The sequence below is a fragment of the Pygocentrus nattereri genome, chromosome 22 (assembly GCF_015220715.1).
Source record: "Pygocentrus nattereri isolate fPygNat1 chromosome 22, fPygNat1.pri, whole genome shotgun sequence".
In the NCBI taxonomy this organism is placed as follows: Eukaryota; Metazoa; Chordata; class Actinopteri; order Characiformes; family Serrasalmidae; genus Pygocentrus; species Pygocentrus nattereri.
This window is the reverse complement of record NC_051232.1, coordinates 893,388-906,560: the sequence shown is the minus strand read 5'-3', so window position 1 is coordinate 906,560 and position 13,173 is coordinate 893,388. Positions and strand designations below refer to the sequence as shown.

The window sequence follows — 13,173 nt, the reverse complement described above, 5'->3', positions numbered from 1 at the left end:
AATATCAATGAATGTCAATGCAATAGGCTATAAACTATTTCAGAGTCAGAGTATGAGAGACTCCTAAATGTATGGTGATGCTTGTTTAATGTAAAACCCATAAAGTGTTTTATAACATTTTTTAGAAAATGAATTATTAATATGCACATTCATTAATATGAACTAAAACGTATTGAGCGCTAGAAACTTTTATTTTGAAAAATATCCTCCGGGTTGTGGTCTGTTGTTGCTGTGTTCCCACAGCGTGTTGTGTTTGGGGGAAGCTCTGAAGCGGAGACTCAGTCTGAGGTTAAAGAGCTGTAAGTGCTGCTTTAAGCTGCTTTCAGTCCTTATATGTCAGCGTAACTGACTGATGAGTGTTTTTAAATGTCTGTTGGAGCCTCACTGATGGAGGTGCTGCTCGTCCTGCAGGGGTTTAGAGGAGGAGCTGCAGTAAAGTCGGTAGGTCGGTAAAGTTGGGCTGATGTTGGATATTCAGCGGATATTCGCGTCTCGCCCCTCCTGTCGCTCACAAACCGCCTCTTAAACATTCTGAAAGAACATTTTCTAAATCTGGTAAAACAGACAACAAACTGCAATCATTACATTTGGTCAGAGTTCTCGATCTTTCCATTTCGCCGAGGACTTTTGGTGAAAATAGCCGGAAACGTTCCAGTAGGCGCGGAAACCGGTAAGGGACCATTGGTAAAGTGCTGGTATTGCTTAAAAACGTAAACATTCAAAGACATGAGGAGCCTGTTGGCGTTATTTCTACAGACTTTAAACCTACTGACATAGAAAGATTATGTGAAAATCAATAACTGACACTAACAAGTCTACATCTTACCTGATCTTACAAACATATAAACTGATACTGTGACACAACTGTGACTTAAAGATCTAAAATCACTTGTATTGTACAGAAACATGCCTGATAAACATACTCTACAAACTTTAGTTTGGTAAAATATGTCTCAACTAAAGCCTGTTGTCATCATTTTATATCAGTTTTTGAAGTATGCATTGCTGTGCCAGTATTTGCTTAACTGGTGCCCAAAACAAGTTAATAACATTGCTAATAAAAATGTCTACATTTAAAACATTTCTCCAAAGACCGAGATCTACAAAGAATGACTGGAAGGGTTAAATATGAATTTTTCTTGATTTTCTTTTATTAACTTTTCTTGAAAGGTCTTACTGTTCTCATGCCTTTTGTGTTAATCTTGTTTGCATTTTGTATGTCTCTATTGGCTGACATGTGGGGGCTGTGAAGAGTAGTCCCTTTGTCATGTAACGATCTCCAATGGTGAACCAGTTGTAAAATAGGCTATCTATAGCTCCCCAATACAGCAATGGCTTTGCTGAGGAGATATCTCTGAGATATCCTGGCTCCTAGATGGGGCAAGACTGTAGATTCCTGTTTGAGCCACAACACTCCTATTTTAATTACAAAGGTAGAGGTAGTCGCCCATCAAGTAGGGGGTTTTGGGTTGTTTAGACAAAGGGACAACAGGAGGGTGTGGTTTTACATGGTTGAATATTTAAGTCTCAGCTGGGTAAGAGACCTGTGTGTAATAGAGAATACTTCTCTATAGGTCAAGTCTCTACTCCGGTCTTCATGAGCTGCCAGCAAAAGTCAAACATTTCTGATGTCAGGTGAGTTGATTTGAATCTTTCATCTCTCTACATGATCAGTTATTAAAGTTATATGTATGTTATGCATACATTTTCAGTGCTGCTTAGTTTAATCTCAGAACACAGGTTTGGCTAAACCAGCAACTTCAGGGTTGATCACTTAGTTTATTATGATATTTCCTTTACATATTAAACAAAATAATTATCTTCTTAAAACATTGATCAAAACAGTAAAAGTATATTCCTTTGGTTCATTTCCACTCGCAGCCCACAATAACAGCCTTTTTTTTGTTTAAGTGTGTAAAGTAGATAAAGTCTGTGTTCACCACTGGCCCTTATTGAGTACAATGCTATGTGTTTTCTATTAGGCCTTGAGTAAAACCCTGTAGGCACTCACTTAAACTGTTCATAGCATTTTTAAATGAGTAGCTATATGAAATGGAACTATACTGACTGAAGCTATTATTATTATGGTTCAAGCACGCAGTGCGTAGAGCCCTATTGTTTTTGCTCTGATTTTTCTTCTTCTTCTTCTTCTTTTTCTCCTGAAAAAGTGGTTGTGGAGAAGAGACCATAAGCCATCCAGACACCAAACTTGGTGGTTTGGTGTAGTTTGTGTGCATCTTGCCTGGCAGCAAAAATGGATTGGCCAAAGGGGGCGCTATAGAGCACCAGAACACGTTTTGCTTCATAACTCCTAAACCGAGATGTGCCCAAACAAAATACTTTTTGTGCCTCATTGCTTGGGTCAAGACAAACAACTTTGCTGCTGATACCATTTAGCTCCGCCCACATTAAATTTTAGTTAATTTGCATAATATGCAAAACCTACTTTTGTGGATTAATCCTACAATTTTTACTCAATCCTCAATTTTCTGGCATCAGAAAAATCAGGAGAGTCTGTTTATCAGGATTGATAAAAAAAATGTTGATATTTGCAAACATGGCTGCCATATGCTAATTAGCCCTTCTGACAAAACTCAAAATTCACTTAAGACATTGAAATTTATGGCCACCATCAGCCAATCAGTATTCAGCAGGCCTTTGACAGGCTTAACATTGATCAATCGTCATGAAACTTGTGTCTACATGTGTCCACTTCCTAACAAATAGTCTAGTGTCAAAGGATTTGACCACAGGGGGCACTATACATAAAATAAACTTATTATTACATGTCATTACTATATTATTACAATTCTGATGAAATTTCTATATGAATCCATTGTAGTACGTAATGTCAAACAACTACGCACATATACGTTCATTAAAAAACTTTTCGAGTTTGGTCTAGAATGATTCTGGGGCCTCTCTAGGTAAATAATTATCAAAAACCTTTTGACTTTTCTACTCTGGATCATGTGGATCAGTCAACTAAATACTGCGGTCATGATATTTCTAGCTTAATTTGCTATAACTCAACAGTCATTGGCCAGATCATTTCAAAACATGAAACATGTTGATAAGAGTCTCAGCATACTGAGACTCTTAGGGTGTCTGCCAGTTTTGGTCCAGATTGGACCACCTCAGCACTCAAAAACACTTAAAAAAAATCAATTAAATTGTTATTACAATGTTATTACAAGGTTGATCAATAAAAAAGCAGTGCCATGTGACTCAGGTCACTCACCTGAACAACTTTCTAATTGCATGTCATGTCAAAAATTGTACTGCTTGCCTGGTATTTTGCCTTATTTGTTCAAAGATTTCACTATACAAAGGCTTATTATACAAAGGTCAAAAGGTTATTCTGATCAAAACCTGGTGAACGTCTATTGTTTTAGTCCTTGATCAATACTGATATATTGAGGCCTTTTGACTGATTTTGACCCAGTTTTACTGAGGTGCTGTACACCTAAAGGGCTCCTTAAGACTGCTTTAGGCCTCACAATGGCCTACATCAAGTCAATGGGTTAAATATAGAACCAGTCCACTGTGCAAGTGGTACTATGTGAGAAATGCTGCCATTAGTCATGTAGTTCTGACAACTATGTTGAAAACCTCTTGGATGCTCTACAAACCAGTGTAGCTCAGTACATATGAATGGAAACTTATAATGTGGGTAAAGACCTCAGCTGACTCCTCTCGACGTGGAGAAGCAGCGGCTCTACTCCGAGTCCCTCCCGGATGACCGAACTTCTCACCCTATCTCTAAGGGAGAGTCCAGACACCCTACGGAGGAAACTCATTTCAGCTGCTTGTATTCGCAGTCTTTATTCTTTCGGTCATTACCCAAAGCTCATGACCATAGGTGAGGGTGGGAACGTAGATCGACTGGTAAATCAAGAGCCTTGCCTTGTGGCTCAGCTCTTTCTTTACCACAACAGACCAGTAAAGAGCCCGCATCACTGCTGACCTAGCACCAATCCGCCTGTCAGTCTCCCGCTCCCTTGTACCATCACTTGTGAACAAGACCCTGAGATATTTGAACTCCTCCACTTGAGGCAAGAGCCTATCCCCGACCCAGAGAGGGCTCTCCACCCTTTTCTGCCTGAGAACCATGGTCTCGGATTTAGAGGTACTGATTCTCATCCTGGCCGCTTCACACTCGGCTGGAAACCGATCCAGCGAAAGCTGAAGTTCACGGCCTGATGTCCCCAATAGGACCACATCATCTGCAAACAGCAGTGATGTGACCTTGAGGTCACCAAAGCGGACACCCTCCATCCCCTGACTGCGCCTAGAAATTCTATCCATAAAAATTATGAATAGAGTCGGTGACAAAGGGCAGCCCTGACGGAGTCCAACTCTCACTTACTGCCAGCCATGCAAACCAAGCTCCTGCTGTGTTTGTACAGGGCCTGAATGGCTCGTAGCAAAGAGCCATGTACCCCGTACTCCCGAAGCACCTCCCACAGAATACCCTGGGGAACACAGTCGAATGCCTTCTCCAGATCCACAAAGCACATGTGACTGGTTGGGCAAGCTCCCATGAGCCCTCTAGGATCCTGGAGAGGGTGAAGAGTTGGTCCAGTGTTCCATGACCAGGGCAGAACCCACACTGGAGCCTTGCCACCAAGGAGCTTTTTAACTACCTTAATGACTTCGGCCTCAGTAATAGACGAGTCTATTCCTCTGTCTCCAGACTCCTCATTGGAGAATGTGTCGGTGGGATTGAGAAGGTCCTCAAAGTATTCCTTCCACAGCCCAATGACATCTTCAGTCAAAGTCAGCAGCACACCATCTCCACTATATACAGTGCTAGTGGCACACTGCTTTCCCCTTCTGAGTCGCCTGACGGTTTGCCAGAATCTTTTCAGAGCTGACTTAGTCACTTTCTAAGTCCTCACCAAACTCCTCCCACACGCAGCTTTTTGCCTTGGCAACGACTGAAGCCACAGATCGATTGGCCTGTCGATACCTGTCAGCTGCCTCTGGTGTCCCACAGGACTCCTTCTTCAGCTTGACGGTGTCTCTCACCTGGGGTGTCCACCACCGGGTTCGAGGATTACCACCCCAACAGGCACCAACTACCTTGCGGCCACAGCTACAGTCAGCCGCTTCAACAATGGAGGAGCGGATCCTGGCCCATTCTGAGTCAATGTCCCCCACCTCCCCCCATATCTGTTCAAAGTTCTGACGGAGGTGTGAGTTGAAGATCAATCTGACAGGTTCTTCTGCCAAACGTTCCCAGCAAATCCTCACTATATGTTTGGGTCTGCCTGGTCTGACCGGCATCTTCCCCCACCACCTGATCCAACTCACCACCAGGTGGTGATCACACCACTTGGGTTCAGATCAGAGAGGCCATTCCTCCCAATCACACCCCTCCAGGTCACACTGTCATTGCCCATGTGAGCGTTGAAGTCCCACAGTAGGACAATAGAGTCTCCAGGAGGAGCACTTTCAAGCATCCTTCCCAAGGACTTTAAGAAGGCTGGATACTCTGAACTGCTGTTCGGTGCATAAGCAGAGACAGCAGTCAGGACCCATTCCCCAACCCGAAGGCGTAGGGAAGCTACCCTGTCATCCACCAGAGAAAACCCCAACATACATGCGCCAAGTCAAGGAGCTATAAGAAAGCCCACACCTGCCTGCCGCCTCTCACCATGGGCAATCCCAGAAAAGAATAAAGTCCAGCCCCTCTCAAGGAGATTGGACCCAGAGCCCAAGCTGTGTGTTGAAGTGAGCCTGACTATATCTAGCCAGTATCTCTCAACCTCGCGCACCAACTCAGGCTCCTTCCCCGCCAGTGAGGTAACGTTCCAAGTTCCAAAAGCCAGTTTCAGCAACCGAGGATCAGAACGCCAAGGCCCATGCCTTCAGACACTGCGCGATCCACAAAGCACCGAACCCCTACTACTACTCTTCCCATTGGTGGTGGGTCGATGGGAGGGGGGACTCATGTAACCCCTTCGGGCTGGGCCCAGGCGGGCACCATGTGTAAATGCCTGGCCCCCAGATGCTCGCTGGCGAGCCCCTCCCCCAGGGCTGGCTCCAGGGTGGGGCCCCAGTAACCCTGTTCCGGGCAGGGTACTCAAGTCCTGTTTTTTAATTATTTTCATGAGAGGAATTTTGGATCACACTTTGTCTGACCTGTCACCTAGGACCAGTTTGCAATGCCCCTTCACCACAATAAGGTGGTGATCCATGGAGAGGTGGAAAAGTGACCTTCTCAGTAAATGGTGGTAGTAGCCAAAGAGTTCAGTTGTTGTTTCATTAAGCCACAGCACTTGATTTCAAGATGCCTCTGCATTATCTAAGAGTTGCATGCAAATTACATGTTGAAATTTGTAATTAGATTGCAATTAACGTTACCATCTGATAACCTTTCCATGTCGGTGATGTTTGCAACAAAATGGCACAGTAGGCCAGTAAATCATGGTTCCCATGCCAGCTGGATCCTTGTGCAGGTCTATGGCAGTGTGTTAGGGGTTTTGCTTTGCTTAAGTTGACAGTCAACAAGCATTTCTTAGAGGTGTTCCTTAGACGTTCATATCTTGCCCTGTATACAATAATTGTCCCTACCTTTCATTTCTTAATTACATTCCAGATATATTTTCAGTTCAGATATATTTTATATTGTTCCCTTGTTTTGTAACAGTCAGTTGCCTAAAGTTTCAGATGTGTCCATGGCTGTAAAGTGTAAACACCCTAAGAGATTTGCAGGGCCACAGTTTATTTGAAATAGAAATTGTCTATGCATGACTTGGATTAAGGCCTCATAAGACAACTAAGCTAAAAGACAACTAAATAAATACAGTTCATCCCTGCAGTTTACATTGTCGGCATAGCAACAAAGGTTCAGTGATTTATTTGTGTATTTAAAGAGTTTGAGGGTATTAAGTTATTGGCTTTTCCACATCATATGGGGATTTCTGCCATTATTGATTTGGATTAGACTAATTTTATTTTATTGCAAATTGAGTTATTTTTTTTTTTCTTTTAGAAATGATTGATGTTGGTTTTAAGTCTTCTTCTGCTTTTTCCTACTCAGCTTAAATGTGCTTCGGTAAGCACATCATGACATTCCACCAAGAGGAAAGTTAAGCTGCTGAAAGGTGTGATCATATAAGAATATGGCATCCAGAAGACATTCTGCGACTCAGCAAACATCATCTGGTACCCTCCACATGAATACATCTCACAGACAAATGCAGAAACGCAGGAAGGAGAGAAATCACTACTGCTTGGAATGTGGACAGAGTTTTGCTGCACAGAGTGCTCTCAAAATACACCAGCGCATCCACACAGGAGAGAAACCCTATCACTGCTTAGAGTGTGGACAGAGTTTTACTCAACAGAGTAATCTCCAAAACCACCAGCGCATTCACACAGGAGAGAAACCGTATCAGTGCTCAGAGTGTGGACAGAGTTTTAGTCAACAGAGTAATCTCCAAAACCACCAGCGCATCCACACAGGAGAGAAGCTGTATCACTGCTCAGACTGTGGACAGCGTTTTACTCAACAGAGTAATCTGAAAACACACCAGCGCATCCACACAGGAGAGAAGCCGTATCACTGCTCAGAGTGTGGACAGAGTTTTACTCAGCAGAGTACTCTCAAAATACACCAGCGCACTCACACAGGAGAGAAGCCGTATTACTGCTCAGAGTGTGGACAGAGTTTTACTCAACAGAGTAATCTCAAAAGACACCAGCGCATTCACGCAGGAGAGAAACCGTATCAGTGCTTAGAGTGTGGGAAGAGTTTTTCTGCACAGAGTGCTCTCAAAACACACCAGCGCATCCACACAGGAGAGAAGCCGTATCCCTGCTCTGAGTGTGGGAAGCGTTTTACTGAACAGGGTCATCTCAAAAACCACCAGCGCATCCACACAGGAGAGAAGCCGTATTGCTGCTCAGAGTGTGGGAAGAGTTTTACTAAACAGAGTACTCTCCAAAGCCATCAGCGCATCCACACAGGAGAGAAGCCACATCACTGCTCAGAGTGTGGGAAGAGTTTTAGTAAACGGAGTCATCTCAAAATACACCAGCGCATCCACACAGGAGAGAAGCCATATCATTGCTCAGAGTGTGGGAAGAGTTTTAGAAAACAGAGTAATCTCCAAAACCACCAGGCTGTTCACACAGGAGAGAAGCCGTATCACTGCTCAGAGTGTGGGAAGAATTTTGCTCAACAGAGTACTCTCCAAAACCATCTGCGCATCCACACAGGAGAGAAACCGTATTACTGCTCAGAGTGTGGGAGGAGTTTTACTCAACAGAGTAATCTCCAAAAACACAAGTGCACTAAGATCTGTGGTGGAAATCAGCAGTAATGAGTAAGCTTAACACATTCCAGGTGAGAAAGTCTACAGGAACCTGTGATTCTTGGCCAGATTTCTTTTGGGGAAAACCACATTTTGTTTTACACAGTTTCTAAAACATAAGTATTAAATGGAATGTAATTTCCTCTACTGACCACCAAGTCAAACCTAAAGTTCATTCACCCAATGAGAAGGTGTGGTATTGCATATTCTCCTCAAAATGTCAACACTGCTTATGATGTTGATGCCTCTCATCAGACTTAACATTCAAAAATAAGAGGTTCTTTCCTTTCTAATTTAGAAGATATAAGCTAGTACAGTGTTTCTGATGCAATGGTGGATGTAACAACAAGCATTTGCCAGAGTGCTTGGCTCTTTATCATCTTTATCTTCATATACATAAAAGAGCAAGAATGATAGACACTCACTGGCCACTTTATTAGGTACACCTTGCTAGTAAAAGGTTGGACCCCCTTTTGCCTTCAGAACTGCCTGAATTCTTCATGGCATACTTTCAACAAGGTGTTGGAAACATTCCTCAGAGATTTTGTTCCATATTGACATGATAGCATTGTTGCTGCAGATTTGTCGGCTGCACATTAATGATGCGAATCTCCTGTTCCACCACATCCCAAAGGTGCTCTATTGGATTGAGATCTGGTGACTGTGGAGACCATTGGTGTACAATGAACTCATTGTCATGTTCAGTAAATCAGTTTGAGATGATACAAGCTTTGTGACATGGTGCATTATTCCTCTGGAAGTAGCCATCGGAAGATGGGTTCACTGTGGTCATAAAGGGATGGACATGGTCAGCAACAATACACCACCAGCCTGAACTGTTGATACAATGCAGGATGGATCCATGCTTTCATGTTGTTTACACCAAATTCTGACGACACCATCTGAATGTCGCAGCTGAAATCGAGACTCATCAGACCAGGCAACATTTTCCAATATTCTATTGTCCAATTTTGGGTAGCCTGTGCAAATTGCCATCTCAGTTTCCTGTTCTTAGCTGACAGGAGTGGCACCCAGTGTGGTCTTCTGCTGCTGTAGCTCATCTTCTTCCAAGTTTGACGTGTTGTGTGTTCAGAGGTGGTATTCTGCATTCCTTGGTTGTAACAAGTGGTTATTTGAGTTAATGTTGCCTTTCTATCATCTCAAACCAGTCTGCCCATTCTCCTCTGAGCTCTCGCATCAACAAGGCATTTTTGTCCACACAACTGTCGCACACTGGATATTTTCTCTTTTTCGGATCATTCTCTGTAAACCCTAGAGATGGTTATGCATGAAAATCCCCGTAGATCAGCAGTTTCTGAAATACTCAGACCTGGCACCAACAACCTTACCATGCTCAAAGTCACTTATATCACCTTTCTTCCTTATTCTGATGCTCAGTTTGAACTTCAGCAAGCTGTCTTGACCAACTCTAGTTGTGGCCATGTGATTGGCTGATTAGCTGTTTGTGTTAAGAAGCAATTGAACGTAATATAATATGTATGGTGTAGAGGGGTTCACCACTCTGTGAAAGACTGCATGGGCAAATAGTGTCACAATTCAAGAACGTTTCTTAATTTAAAATAGCAAATAATTGATTTTTCATCCTCTGCAGTACATAATATCATTACAAGATTCAAATAATCTGGAGAAATATACAAGGAGCAAGACTGAAAACCAGTATTTGCTGGTTGTGACCTTTGGGCCCTCAGGCCAAGGCAAGTTTGTATAGCAAATTTCAAACACTGTTGTCATTCAAAGTGATTTACAAATGAGAAAATTCAGAGTTGATTAAAAAAAGTAAAGTCAGCACAGATAGAAAGACATAATAATTAGCATTAATCAAAACATTAGAACAAATTTGATAGAGAAAATAATGCGTTCAATCAAATCAATTAGAAAGTAATCTTTAGAAATTAAATTGGGTTAGTTAAATTATTTAAATTAATAATTTAAAACTAAAAGTTAGATTAGGAAACAAATGCCATTCCAGAGAAAAATGGCTAGGAATGCTAATGTTCTTTAAGCTGAAAGCTGCTCAAACAGGAATGTTTGAGCCTGGATTTAAAGTGTCCAGTGTTGGGGTTCTTCTAATGCTCTCTGTCACCCGGGTTTATTTAACTTAGTAGCTAAATGCTGTTTCTCCATGTTTATAGTTTTCACCTTCAACAGGACTATCTGACCAATTCCCAATGATCTAAGAATTTTGCTCGGCTCATATCTCTGCAATATTTGAAATAAATATGCTGGTCCTGCACCACTGAGCAATTTATAGACCACTAATAGCATCTTTAAGTCTATTCTGCAACAGATTGGAAGCCAGTGTAAGGATTTAAGAATGGGGGTGATGTGTTCCCTTCTATACTCTGGCAGCTGCATTCTGAACCAGCTAAAGTTGTGTGTTTTTTGGGGGCCAGTTAGGAGACCATTGCAGTAATCGATCATGCTAGATCCCTCAACTTGATTGATATTCATAAAATGTGTGGTTTTTATTTTAGTAATTAAGACTTCGCTTCGGTCAGCTGTGTGTGTGTAACCCATTTAAATGGATTCTAGTGTAGTGCATTGTCTTACTCCTCTAACCATTACTTATGACTTATGAATGCTTACAAGAGGTAAACACGGATGTAGTTTATAGTGCTTCTAGCCGTAGAGGTAGCTTAGGGTACTCTAAATGTTAAGAGTATTCCGCTGTTGTTAATATTAATGTTGATGATGCTGGAGAAAAAGGACTTGCTTTGCACATTGTGTTGTAATTGTGCAGCCTATCTTTGAAGATTTCATTGTGAATTTGAAGCTTGATTTTACACCATCTGCATTCAGCCTTCCTACATTCTCTCTTATGGATTTGAATTGCAGTGTAGGAGCCAGAATGCTTTCTAAAAGCTCTAGGAACGAGCAAAGTGTTTTATTTAATGTATGTGCGTAGTTTTTGAAATCTGTTTTTGAAGTCTGGTTTCCGTACTCACCACATCATTGAGACAGCTCTTCTGCAGTCTGCAGATAGTAGTTCACTCAATATTCTCCTTCTCCTCGACTTAAGTGCAGCTTTTGATACTGTTAGTCATGATGTTCTCGCTGCTCATCTTTTCTCTATTGGTATCACTGACACAGCCTTACAGTGGTTCAGGTCGTATTGACAGAATTGTTGATGAAATATGTCCTTGAGTTATCCTTAATAAAAGGTTTGCATCAATTACTAATTTAGAAATAAAGTATGAAGGCCATTTTTAACTAAGGCCGGCAGGCTTAAGTAGGGAAAAGTTAGGCCTAATGCTTCCAGGCTGCATTATCGTTTTTGCATTTTGCAAGAATTTTTTTTTAATTATCCCCTTTTAAATTAGAGAACAGAATGAATTAGAACTAAAACTTATAATTAATTGATGTGCAACACATTTTTTCTTTTTTTTAAAAAATGTTTTACACATAGTCAGGGCTGAGGACGGGGTACTCTGAGTCCCGGCATTTGATGGCTGCTGTCACAGGGATGACAGATCTGTGAGGCAATCAGGCACAGCACCAATTCAGGCCACCGCATAGCTGAGTGAGAGAAAGGCTCTGCCCACAAGTGCGCACTGACAGACGGTAGGCTGGCACCTGTTCTGTTTTTGAAAAGGTGGGACCAGACTTTTTTTCTTGCTTAGTTGTGTGGTCGCAATGTGATAAAATAATTTAAAAGAATTGTGTGGTTGCTATTTGATAAGATAAATGTATAAGAGTTGTATGGTGCCATTTTGATAGGATTTAAAAGAATTGTATGGTTGCAATTTGATAGGATATAAAAGAGTTGATTTATGTTGTATGTAAAATAACTTTTACAGCTGTATGGGAAGGAAGGAAAATGAAATAATAATAATAAAAATAACATAAAACATATTTAGGAGGAAATATTTAGACAAAATTACTAATCCAGATAGATAATAGTTTAAATGCCTCTTTATTAACAACAGAATAAGTCTTAAATACAAAAAAAACCATAATGAAGTAAAATGATAATACCACAGCAATCCTAACAAATACGCAATAAACCTAGACAATAAACTTGAGAATAAAGAATAAAATTTTTTTTTTTTTTTTTTTTTACTTTGAAGAACCTTGTCCACATGACCAGATTAACCAGACTGAAGAAAACCATCAAAAGTAAGAACTTAAATCATAAAGCTCTGGAGATTCTCTATTCAAGATGCACTATATTTCCAAAAGTATTGAGTCACCCATCCAAATCATTGAATCCAGGTGTTCCAGTCTCTTCCATGGCCACAGGTGTATAAAGCCAAGCCCCTAGGCCTGCAGACTGCTTCTACAGCCATTAGTGAAAGAATGGGTCGCTCTCAGGAGCTCAGTGAATTCCAGCGTGGTACCGTGATCCGACGCCACCTGTGCAACAAGTCCAGTCGTGAAATTTCCTCACTAATGAATATTCCTCAGTCCCCTGTCAGTGGGATTATAACAAAGTGGAAGCGATTGGGAACGAAAGCAACTCGGGCACGAAGTGGTCGGCCATGTAAAATGACCGAGCGGGGTCAGCTGATGCTGAGGCGCATAGTGCATGGAGGTTGGCAACTTGCTGCAGAGTCAACTTTCACCACAGCATGGACTTCATTAATGCTCCACAGTGTTCTCTTACAGGGACCTAGGAGATTTAAAAAAAATTAATTAAATGAAATTTTCTGATGCATAAAGTGTCATCAAAGCTTTGATATTTTAATCAAATGTGCATTTGGCACAAACGGCTTAATTTATTTCAGAATTGATTGCGGTTGCAATTTTAAAAAATTATCAAAAAATGAATGGGATTATATTTAGATTATATTTACATCCAGATGTGATGAACAACTTAGAACAGTGCGCC

At 41.4% G+C, this 13,173-nt stretch overlaps 1 protein-coding gene across 1 annotated transcript in view; it reads left to right on the top strand.

Annotated features, from left to right (window-relative positions):
• The first annotated feature begins 225 nt into the window (after positions 1-225).
• Positions 226-13,173, top strand: part of LOC108413188 (zinc finger protein 239-like) — a 65,101-nt gene continuing 52,153 nt past the window's right edge. The window contains exons 1-3 of the mRNA XM_037532869.1: positions 226-299; positions 1,575-1,635; positions 7,049-8,299. Of these exons, the coding sequence (XP_037388766.1) occupies positions 7,131-8,299 (1,169 nt within the window). The 5' untranslated portion in view covers positions 226-299; positions 1,575-1,635; positions 7,049-7,130. The remainder of the gene's footprint in view (positions 300-1,574; positions 1,636-7,048; positions 8,300-13,173) is intronic.